At 36.3% G+C, this 12,430-nt stretch overlaps 1 protein-coding gene across 5 annotated transcripts in view; it reads left to right on the top strand.

The window, feature by feature from the left end:
* The window catches only part of DMXL1 (Dmx like 1), a 131,462-nt gene that overhangs the window by 81,623 nt on the left and 37,409 nt on the right, over positions 1-12,430 (top strand). For 4 of the 5 annotated variants that reach the window (XM_032425410.1, XM_032425413.1, XM_032425414.1 and 1 more), the window contains exons 29-33: positions 1,541-1,719; positions 6,797-6,927; positions 9,378-9,463; positions 10,612-10,813; positions 11,831-11,948. In XM_032425410.1, the coding sequence (XP_032281301.1) occupies positions 1,541-1,719; positions 6,797-6,927; positions 9,378-9,463; positions 10,612-10,813; positions 11,831-11,948 (716 nt within the window). The remainder of the gene's footprint in view (positions 1-1,540; positions 1,720-6,796; positions 6,928-9,377; positions 9,464-10,611; positions 10,814-11,830; positions 11,949-12,430) is intronic. The other variant, XM_032425415.1, reaches the window with a different exon arrangement.

The following is a 12,430-nucleotide window of genomic DNA, read 5'->3' as shown; positions in this document are numbered from 1 at the left end:
TTTAAGCTCCTATGTTCATATGCCTTCTAATCTAAAAACAAAAAAAGCAAAATAGTAATGTTAAAGTCAAATGATTAATTTATTTTAAACCACAGCATTAATTTTTGAAAGGTAAAAAGTACCTTTATATTCTAAATTTTTTACTTGATCAGAATTTGATAGAATCACTGTTTTAAGTTATAGAATGAATATGAATGTATGCAACATATATTAGAAACATGATTGTTGACTATCAGTTGCTTTTAAAAACAGGAAAAAAAAATTGGGGTACCTGAGTGACTCGGTTAGTTAAGCATCTGACTCTTGGTTTTGGCTCAGGTCATGTTTTCAGGGTCTTGAGATCAGCCCCACGTCAGGCTCCAGCTCAGTGTGGAGTCTGCTTCTTCCTCTCCCTGTGCCCCTCCTCCCACTTGTGCGTGTGCTCTCTCTCAAATAAATAAATAAATCTTTAAAAAAAAAAGGCAGAAATTTAACACATTTAATCTGAAAGTTCCTTTTAAAATCACTTGGGAGTTTGTGTAATAATCATACCACGTTCAAGCAATCTTTTAGAATTTTATCCATTTTAATTTCCTTTTTTTCTGAAATCACTAAATCACTCTGTTAAACTCAGCTTGGCTGTAGCTTGATATAATGCATGAGCATGCTGTTTATGCAAGCTGAGTAGCTTCAAACAATAAAACAAAATTATATTACAGGACACATATTTGCATTCCTTTGAAAGGTAAGTCAGTTCTCACTGGAACCATTGAAGGAGAATATTGGTGTGCCTTATTGTGGAGTTGTTTGCCTGTCAGTTAGACATAGGCTTCTGTTTGGGACAGCCTTGGTTCTGTACTGGTGACGTGCATCTTGTGACTTAATATCTGTTATTTATATATTTGTGTAACTTGTTTTTCTTTCCTGAGGCCCTTAATACTCTAAAGTAAAATACTAAGGGAATACTAACCATTAAGTGTTTTAAAAGTTAAAACAACAAAGATTGCATTTTCTCTCTCTTTATTATTCCACTGACCAGAAAATTCCATGTGCGAGCCATTTCCAGAAGTCTGAGTCAGTTTAATTCAGTTGTTACGTATTTGAATTTTTTATTTATTTTCAGTGAAAACATTCAGTTTTGTATGTAGATAAAAGGCCAAGGGATTACTAAAGAACCTCATAAGTGAGTTGTTGCCTTCAATTAACATTGACATCCCATGATACTCTTTGTTTTCCATGGTATTCTTCAAAGTAAAGGGATGTAGATGATTTGCTGTCATGATCTTAGCTCAATTGTGGACTCATTTATAGGCAGATATTATATCCTGTTACCCACATAACATTCAGAGAATGAGGGATAAGTTGAGATAAAAGTAAAGATTGCGTTTTACAGTGATTTTTGTCTCACTTCTACTTATTTTTTTTAACCTTACTATAGTAGTAATGATATCAGTTTTGTGTTTGTGCTTATTGGTAACCTTACATCTTATGTAAAGATAGATGAAATTAGTACAATGGAAATAGTACTTGTTTTAATAATACTTTATTTTGTTTTCATTAGTTTCTTCGCTTGTGGAAGAAGGAGAGAAACAGAACAAACGTTTTAGGCCATCAAAAATTCCTTGCAGAGATTCTGCCCCACCGACCTCTTCCTCATCAGTAGTCAGCCAGGAGTCACTGACAGTCCAAGAGAAGTTCATCCCACCAGAGCTCAGTATCTGGGACTATTTCATAGCCAAGGTAATAAAAGTGCCACCTAGAACAACACTTTGAATAGTGTTGCAGTGAAATGGAAATGAAAACGTTTAAAATAAGTGGATTGTGGCTGCTTCCAAGTATTTTCCCACTCTGGTTTAGAAAGATTTCATTTTGTCAGGCTGCATAACAAAGCAAAACAAAAAAAACTCAAAAATATTTGGCCATTGGGGCGCCTGGGTGGCTCAGTCGTTAAGCGTCTGCCTTCAGCTCAGGTCATGGTCCCAGGGTCCTGGGATCGAGCCCCGCATCGGGCTCCCTGCTCAGCAGGAAGCCTGCTTCTCTCTCTCCCACTCCCCCTGCTTGTGTTCCCTCTCTCACTGTGTCTCTCTTTGTCAAATAAATAAATAAAAATCTTAAAAAAAAAAAAAAAAATATTTGGCCATTTCCATCCGGTTTTTAAGGCAGCCCTTTGATAAGTTATGATTTCTATATTTTAAACAAAATACAGTTCTTAGATAAAAAGATAAATTGGTCAACACCGTAGTGCTAAGGTACTTGATGGTAATTAAGGAATCCAGACTACTAGCAGTCACAGGGCCATTGCTGCTTTCACTCCTTTTCTGTACTGCAGATGGTCCTACATGGTTCTCATATACACACGTTATAGTTACTGCCGTTTAGTGAGGTAACGAGTCCCTCAACAACATGGCTCAGAGTTTCCACAGTCTATTAACTGTGAGGAATTACCTCAAGTATGAACTTCCCTGCTGGCTCTTCCGTCCACATGTCACTGTGGAAATAGCAGATGCACCTCATGTGCAGTGATCAATCACAACAGTTCTTTCAGAGTCTATTGGCGATTGATCAATTAGGACCTGTTACTCAGTTCGTATACAGACAGCAGAGTGTCAAACTCAAGTGACATTTTACAAAACTGGATAATGGGAAGAGGGAATTGGCTCACAAAAGTGGAAGTGCTACCAAACAGTGACAAGTGGTAGCACTGTGAGTGACATTCAGATCGAATGTAAGCAGTATGTCGGCTAATAGAATTTAAATAAAAAATTAAGATGCTTTCTACAGAAAAAAATCAAATGTAAACAGAGTTTATGGAAAAATAGCTCACATTGGGGCTACTGACATTGCTGTCAGATTCTGGATGTGCAACCAGAGGACTTAGTGAGGGCTAACTTGTCAACAGAGGTGAGGAAAGTGTAACACAGGGATGAGGATTTTGTAGAGATAGTGAAATTGGCAAAAAAAAAAACCCACTTCACGTTAAAGGAACTCTGGCTAATATTTCACAGCATTGAAAGTGTGAAGAGTAAAATGTTGGAAGTTGATACAAATTTAGAAACAAGTATGATGGTTTGCCAAGGATTAGAAAAGATGCTTCTTTTGTATCCTAAATTACAGAGTTAGAAGAAGGCAAGCACTATTCCAAGTACTCTTGATAAATTTTTTACATAGAAATAAAACACTTGATCAGGTACCTGGGTGGCTCAGTCGGTTAAGCGTCTACCTTCGGCTCAGGTCATGATCTCAGGGTCCTGGGATCGAGCCCCGCATCGGGCTCCCTGCTCAGTGGGGAGTCTGCTTCTCCCTCTGCCTTTCCCTCTGCCTCTCACTTGTTCTCTCTCTCTCTCAAATAAATAAATAAAATCTTTAAAAAAAAAAAGAAATAAAACACTTAAATTCTCAATATTTCTAATATTTTAATTATAGTGTGCTAAATAAATATGATTTTTACTATTTTTTCATTTCCCTATACATTTATTGCCAACCATAAGAGTTTTAATGTTTTGAAAAATATTTTTCCTAGTCTCAGAATATTTGTAGTTTTTCCTTTGTTTATTAAGATTGCTTCACAATGGTTTCAGCTTGCTTGGTCGTTTTCATGTTCCTATGCTACTATGCAAAGCAAAAATGGCCTGTATGTGTCTTCTGCTTCTCCTGTGATCAGCCACGTCCCTCACATTCTCAACTTCTGCATGTTCTTTTTATTTTCTTCTGTTTGATAGCTAACTATTTTCTGCTGACAACAATCCTTTAGACATGTTATGCAGTAGCTTAATTTTTTTTGTATTTTTCTTGGGGTAAAGGCAGGTATTTGTCTCTCCGTGTTCTTCATTGCCTTTTGCAGAGCTATTCATTTATTCAACAAATGTTTATTGAGCCCCTTACTGATATGGGAATATCTTTATGTCATCTTCATTTTGGAAACACAGTTTTAAATGATAGAGGATCCATGATGAGGAAGGCTTCTTTAGCTCTCTTGTTCCTGGATCTTGTTAAATTTCTGGCTGGTCTGCCCTTGTCCCAATTCATATCACAGCCTCAGGCTAGTTGAGAGGTTAGCTTTTTCTAGTTGGTACTGAGATCTCTGTCGCTTTTGATGGTGCCACTGAGCCTGGAATTTTTATTCAAGTAGCCACCTCTGGCCGCGCAGCAGAGTTCGTCCTGCTCACAGACTGCCCAAGCGGCGGGGTGGGGTAGCAGCGGCCCCCCCAAAATGCCAGGTTCTCACGGTTTCTCCAGAGATTCCAGTCAATTTTTCTTGAATAAATGCTTCTCTGTGTGTTGTATGCATTGATCAATTTCCAGTATCTTTAAATGGGTCTTTTTTACAACTTTGTGCAGTTTTACTGTTGCTTTCTGGTGAGAGGACTTAGGAGCTTCTCGCTCAGCTCTTTCAGAAGTTCTCCCATCCCTGCTATGTGTCTTTACTGGGCTTCCCTACACTGAAGATTTGTAACTTCAGATTTCCCGTATCACCTCTTCCATCTTTGCTCTTAACTATAAGGTATTAAAACTCTTACCATCCTGGCATGAAGCTTTAACTACATTTGTTCCCATCGTATTCATTCCTCCTGTTAATAAGGATGAAGAGTCCTTCCTATCAGAAACTTCAGTTCTGTTCTGAGTCCCAGCTGTGCTTTTCTTCTCTACTTTTGACTCTCTGTTGACTGCTTCCCATCAGGACAGAAGTGTGCTCTGCTGTCTCTCATTCCAAAGCCTGCTTTGATCCCAAAACTTTTTCCAGCTATTACTCCATTTCTCTGCTTCCTGTTATCATTCAGCTTTTTAAAACTATACACACATTTTTTTCCCCTTTTATCTTAGGTCCCTTTCATAGTTACCCACTGTGTGACTTCTGACACAGCTACCCTACTGAAGCTGCTGTTGAGATTCAGGGGGCATCCAAAGGGGCATCACATATAACTGAAACTTCTTTATCATCATCTCATTTGAACTCTTAGCAATATTCAATACATGCGACCATTTCCTCCTTGAAAATACTTTTTTGTCTTGTTCTCTTAATGCCATTCTCCTCTAGTTTTTTTTTTTCCCAGTCTCACTATTTATCTTTCATAGTCTTTTTTCTTTATTCTTCCTTTTCCACTTGACCTGTGAATCTTGATCTTCTTCAAGATATGGGTTTTTGATATTTATTTTGTCCAATACCTCCCTTTTATAACCAAAGTTCTCTTGTACTAGTAAATGTCATCTTCATCCTAATAGTTTCTTAAGCCAGAAACCAAAAATAGTCTTTTTCCTCTCTGTCCCTTGCTCTTCATACTTATCAGTATATCTGTCAGTGCTTCCCCAAAATATACTGTCAGTATGTTATTTCTCTCCATCTTCATCACTAACACATAAACCCATGTTGTTGGAAACCTATCTCTGTGCTCTGCAGCCAAAATATAACACGAAGACAGAATGTGGGGATAAAGAAGAACAATAGTTTTATTGCTTTGCTAGGCAAAGGAGGCTGTAGCTGGCCAGTGCTTTCAAAATTTCAGACGCGCCTGAGGTAAAAGGTTGCGGGAGTTTTAGAGGAAAATAAAGGATCTGGGCGGTTGAGATAGGAATCTGGTATGAGCCACCAGCTCTTCATCATGTCTTCAGGGTGGTGTCTGACTAGCGCCGGCCATCTGAGTCTCTTGACTGAGTATACTTTGAGGTCAGCGAGATGTCCACATTGATACTGAGTTCCCGAACAAAGGATTCTACAGAAAAACAAGTCAAGGGTGAGGGGGCTTCAAGAATGAGGAAGAGAAAAATCTGTCCCATTTAAAGTCAAGCCTTGCTGAAGCACGAGTGTGTCCATCTGAATTTCCATCCATCTTTATGTTTCTGTAGCAGTTTCACCCAGACTGTCAACTCTTGCCTTACTTATTTACTCAAGTCTCCATTTCTAGTCTTGCCATTTGAGTTTTTCTCTCACAAGAGAGTGGGCATAGTCATACTCTTAAGATGTAAATCTCAATACCTGTCCTCCACTTAAAACTCACTAGTGGCATTCCATTATCCTCTTTACTGTGACCTGCAAAGACCCTACCACACCTGTCTCCTGCCATTGTCTTCAGTGTTCATCCCAACACTTATCCTCCTGCGATAGTGGGCTTCAACCAAACCACTTACTTTCCACACCACACTCTTTCCCATATTAACGCCTTCCTATCTACGATTTCCACTGCGTAAAATGCTTTTCTTCCCTCCTGTTCTGTGCCTTACTTCTTGTCCTTTCAGTCTCACTTAAGTGCCGCTTTACCAAGAGGCCTTTCACAATCCGCTTATGTCAGTTCTTGTTAATGCTCTCAATCCCATCTGTCCTCTTTTCTGTATGGCCCAACTAAATACAGTTTGTATTTAGTTTTCTGTTATTTGCCTGTTTTTTTCCACGAAAGTGTCAGCTCTCTGAGTGCAGTGACTGTGTTTATGTCTTAAAAATCCTTATAACGGGTGCCACCCAGATGGCTAAGCATCTGACTCTTGAGCTCAGGTCTTGATCTCAAGGTTGTCAGTTCAAGCCCCCAAGTTGGGCTCCAGACTGGGTGTGGAGCCTACTTAAAAGAAAAAAATTCTTATGGCAAGTATACTTTTTGACACATTGATACTTGATAAATTTTTTGTTGAATGGCTGCATTAATAAGAGAATTGTGTAAAGTGAGGTTGAAGGCATAGAATGTCAAAAAAGAAGAAGCCAAATACTGGTTACTTTACTTTTTTTACATTGAAGTATCTGAAAATGGGATAAATTGCTAATATTAGACTCTGTAATTGAATGTTTTAAATCAGAGAGTTGAATGATAAATTCTGTAACTTTTTATTTTAGCCTTTTCTACCCCCTTCCCAAAGTAGAGCAGAATATGATTCAGAGGAGAGTCTGGAAAGTGATGACGATGATGATGATGTTTTAGCCTCAGATTTCCATCTCCAAGAACATTCTAATTCAAATTCATATAGGTATGGAATATTTAATTTTAAGCTTCTTTTTAAAAATTCATCGTGGCTTGGGGTGCCTGGGTGGCTCAGTCGGTTAAGCATCTGCCTTCGGCTCAGGTCATGATCTCAGGGTCCTGGGATCGAGCCCCGCATCGGGCTCCCTGCTCAGTGGGGAGTCTGCTTCTCCCTCTCCCTCTGCCTGCCACTCTCCCTGCTTGTGCTCTCTCTCTGTCAAATAAATAAATAAAATCTTTAAAAAAAAAAAAAATTCATCTTGGCTTATATACATAATATTTTTGAAAATAACACATGAAATTGGTAGCTTGTTGAATTATAGCACACATTATAACTCAGATTTCTTCAGATGAAATTGTTAAATTCCTTTCTTTAAGAATAATGACACAGTTAGTTTTTTATTATCCGTGAATCAGTCCTCACAAATGCTGTCTACTTTTCCTTGCCTTTGCTCCCTGAGATAAACAAACTCCACTGTTTTAGCCTAGAAAACATAATATCTTTTCAGTATAATACTAATACTCTAAGATCAGTATAATACTAATACTCTAAGTCAATGATTACTGTCTTAAAAATGGCTTCCACATATTATAAAAATCATAAATATTCAAAATGTTCACCCTCAGCTCCAGTGCTGCTTTATCCTTATATGTATGAGTAACAGGATATTATCTTGTCCCTTTTGATACGTTGTATATCTCTGAAAGGTATATATATTTTATCAAAACATTGTATGTTAATGATATGATAGAAAAATAGAAATTTTCCACAAGAAATAAGTAGTATATTAGCGAAAATGAAATAAAAATACTCCTTTATTGACTGGAAAAAATATTTGGAGATTTTTACTTATTGGTATATTGTTGGTTTTTTCCTGTTGACCCAATTATATATAAATTATTTACATGTCTCAAAAGTCATTCAAACTCTGTAACTTAATAACAGCAAAAACCAAACAACCCAATTAAAAAAGCAGGCAAATGACTTGAATAGATATTTTTCCAAAGAAGATATACAGATGGCCAATAAGTACAAGAAAAGATGCTGTCATTAATCATTAGGGAAATGCAGTTTGAAACCGCAATGAGAGATCACTTCACGCCCCTTAGAATGACTACTATCCAAAAACCGGAAAATAACAGTGTTGGCAAGAATGTGGAGAAATTGGAACCCTTGTGCTCTATTGGTGGGAATGTGAAATGGTGCAGCCACTGTGGAAAACATTATGGTAGTTAGGAAATTAAAAATAGAATTACCATATGATCCAGCAATTTCACTTCTGAGTATATACCCAAAAGAATTAAAAGCAGGTCTTGAAGAGGTATTTGTACAAACCTTGCTTGCTTCAGCAGCGCAGATGCTAAAAAAAATGGGATTGGTATTTGTAGAAACCATATTCATAACAGCATAATAGCCAAGGGATAAAAGCACTAAGTCTGTTGACAGATGAATGCATAAACAAAATGGGGCATATTCATGTAATGGAATAGTATTCAACCTAAAAAAGGATGGAAATTCTGACACATGTTACAAAGTGGATGAACCTTGAGGACATTATGCTAAGTGAAATAACCAGTCCCAAATAGACAAATACCATGGCAGTGGTGAATAATTCCACATACGAGATGCGTAGAGTAATCAAGTTCATAGAGACAGAAGGTACAATGGTGGTTGCCAGGGGCTAGGAGAAGGGGAAATGGGGAATTATTGCTTAATGGGGATAGTTCCAGTTTTGCAAGATGAAAAGAGTTCTAGAAATAGATGGTGGTGATGCCACTGAACTGTACACTTAAAAATAGTTAAGATGGTAAACTCTATATATACAATTTAAAGTAATAAAAAGCCAGTACTCTAAGAAATAAATGTGTTTCACTTTAAAAGAGAAGTTGAAATTTCTTTTTTTAATAAAAAAAGCAAAACTATATAAAAATGTGAAATTGGAAGTCTCACATTTCTGTCTTCCACCCATTTATTCTCTACACCCTCTACATCTACCCATTTTTATTAGTTTCTGTTTTACCCTTCTGTTTGCAAAAATAAGTGTGTTTGTAGGTGTGTAAAATCTTTTTTCTCTGCTTTCTTACATGGAAGGTAGCAGGTGCATAGTGTATATAATGTTCTATAATTTGATTATTTATTAATACACGCTGGAGTTCACTTCATACTAACACTTCAAGATTCTTCTACATTCTTTTTTTATGGCTTCCTTAATATTCTGTGATTCCAAACCAAAGTGTTTCAGCCAGTACTCTCCTGGCAGATAATTGGTTGTTTCTGCTCTTTTGCTCTTATAGGTAAAGCTGACATGAGTAACTGCATGCATATATTGTTTTGTTTTTCTGGAAGTATATCTGCAGAGTAGATTCTTGATAGTGAAATTGTTGGATTCAAGAGTGGTGTACTCTTCTAAAACCCTAAGTAAATTTTTAACAGACCTACTGTTGTTTTATTTTTAGTTGGTCATTGATGCGCTTGGCAATGGTGCAGTTAGTGCTCAACAATTTGAAGACGTTCTATCCCTTTGCAGGTCATGATCTTGCAGGTAATGAATATCTTAACATGACCTAATATTCCCATTGTTTAGCTTTTTTTTTTTTCAAATAGTCGAGAAAAACTTTAGTAACTTCCTGTTGTAGAAGATAGGTTTCTTTTAACCAGACCAGCTGTCTATAAATGTGTCTATCATACTGTTAGGTGCCATTAGGAGGACAGTGTCCAAGAAAGTAGGGGATCTGGACCTTACGTGATTGTATTTGAGACTTTATTTATACCTCTAGTGGAGGTGTTGGGGGATTTAATAGCAATAGACACATAGAAAACTAAGCAAATGTAAAAACTTAGTGATTATTAACTCCAGAGGAAGAAAAGATTGTACAGAAAGAAAGGGGTGTGATAGTATACCACATGGTCCAGCTATGATCTGTATTTATAAATATAAATAACAAGGTAAACACAGAAACACCAATTTAACCAAAAATTATTATGTGACTGTGTTGGAATGATGGAGAGAGTAGTTTATTCTCATATTCTATAACATAGTAATAAATGAGTACATCATTTCTAAAATTGAAAAATCCAGAATTCACAGTATAGGCATATTATTTAGATTTTTGGAGGTGAATAGCAAAAATAGCTAAAAGTTGAAAGTGGAGTGAGGAATCAGGAGAATAAAAGTATACAGAACTAGAAAGTGCTGAATTTCATGTTAAGTGTTATTTAACTTCTTTTTTTTTTTTTAACTTTTGTGTATTTTCATTTTCTAAACAAATTTTAGTTACATACCATATAGAAATTGGGCTGGTGCAAAGATTTAAAGCAATAATTTTTCCTCTCAACATATTTTCATAATATCCTCTCAACATATTTTCATAATGTGAAATTAAAGCCAAAAGCAGTAATTGATATAGCATTACTTTACATCATAAGTCATAAATATTATTCCAAGTTGTAATAGTAAAACTGTGATATAATTTCAACTCAGATTACTCTTTTTTTCTATTGTTCTGGGCCACCTAATTATGTTGAAATAGAGATTTATTACATCTTTTTTTTTTTAAATCTTCTGGAGGTCTCTCCCCACTCTCTTGCACATCTCCTCTGCCAAAGTGTCTATCTCAGTCATTCTTACAATCGACTGTAGCATTTTACTGAAGAAGACAAAAGTGGGTCATTTTTATTTTCTCTTTTCAGAGCTTCCAGTTAGCTCACCACTTTGTCATGCAGTTCTAAAAACTCTTCAGTGTTGGGAGCAAGTTCTTCTCCGACGACTGGAAATCCATGGTGGGCCACCTCAAAACTATATTGCAAGTCATACCTCTGAAGGGAGTTTGTCTGCAGGTCCTGCAATTCTCCGCCATAAAGCTTTGCTGGAACCTACAAACACTCCTTTCAAGTAGGTTGTCCTGTGGATACTGTTTTTAAGTCAGAGTTTTACTAAATCAGTATGTTATTAATTAGTACTTTAAAAAAAGAAAAATTTAAGGCCTTCTGTGTTTCCTTCACGGTTTTTGCCTCATATCTGTGTCTTTGTTTGATATATATTGTAGGCTTAGCAAACATTTCCTGCAAAGGTCCAGATAGTAAATATATTAGGCTTTGTGGACCCTGTAATCCTTTTTGCTGCTAGTAAACTGCCATTGTAGAGTGAAAGCAACTATAGACAATAAGTAAACAAATGGACATGGCTGTGATCCAATAAACTTTATTTTCAAAAATGAAAGGCAGGCTGAATTTGACCTGTGGGCCATAGTTTACTTCCGCCCACTCTGGAACAGTGCTGTTCAAAATACTTAGTTAGCAAGCTGTTTTATCATCCATGAGGAGATGAAGCATTTGCAACAAAAGGTAAATCGATGCAGTGGTTGCTTCATCAATAAAGTTTTGCTGCAAAATGTTAACTGAATTAATAAACAGTGTACTTAGTGGTTTAGTGACATAGTTGATTTACATTATTTCACAAGTTCTTTAGTGAGCATCAGTAACAGAGTTCATGGACTGGTATATGTTCACAGACCCTTTGAGTAGCTCTGCTTCTAGATCTCTCCTAGGAGAGATCTATTTTTGGTAGATACTGTGTTCCTAGGGGTCGCAAACTGCAGCCCTGACGCCACATCCACCCATCCTCCTGCAGTGTAAAGTTTTATTGGATCACAGCCATACCCTTTCATTTTAATATTTCCTCTGGGTGCTTTCCTATCAGTGACTGAGTTGAGTGGTTGAAAGGCAGCCCACAAAGCCTAAAATATTTACTATCTGGTTTTTTAAGAAAAAATTTGCAGACTGCTGCCCTCAGTGATATGGTCTGATTCCGGTTAATTTATTATTATAAACATTCATAGAGCACCAAGGAAATGTGGCCGAGTTAATCAGAAATCTTCAAAGTGTATAATTAAATATCCTGTCTCTGTAGATCCAAACACCATCTGGCACTGTCTGTGAAGAGACTTTGGCAGTACTTGGTGAAGCAGGAAGAAATTCAGGAAACCTTTATCAGAAATATATTCACAAAGAAAAGATGTCTTAATGAGGTCTGTATAAGTTAAAACTTTTTTACTCTATTATTACTGAAGTCTTTTGTATTATGTAACCATAAAAAAGTTGCATTTTACAGACTTTTAAAAAACTCACTTTTATATCATAAACATTTATTATGCAGTTAGTAGATAGAAAAAGGGACTGACAAGGAGAGAGGGTTAGTATTTTCCTAAATCAAGTTTTAAAGTAACTAATTCAGATGTATTTAGAACTTATTTTTCCCCAAAAAAAGATATTGTTTGAGTGAAGATTCTACATCTTGTTTGCTGTGTTTTGAGTTGTCATGATTGCCTATCTAGGAGGCAAAGTAGAAATTTCCCATGATTTTTATATGATAGTTAAAAGAAGTTTATCTTAGAAGTTTAATTGAAACTAGGTTGGTATACTGAAAAAATTTCAAATATGTACATTTTCTTTTTATTCTTTTGATTATGCTTTTTTTTTTTTTTTTTTTAAAGTTTTTTTTTTTTTTTTT

This window comes from Phoca vitulina, unplaced genomic scaffold (genome assembly GCF_004348235.1).
Source record: "Phoca vitulina isolate PV1807 unplaced genomic scaffold, GSC_HSeal_1.0 scaffold32, whole genome shotgun sequence".
NCBI classification, from domain to species: Eukaryota; Metazoa; Chordata; class Mammalia; order Carnivora; family Phocidae; genus Phoca; species Phoca vitulina.
The sequence above is the reverse complement of the archived record's forward strand: the minus strand, read 5'-3'. Positions and strand labels throughout refer to the sequence as shown.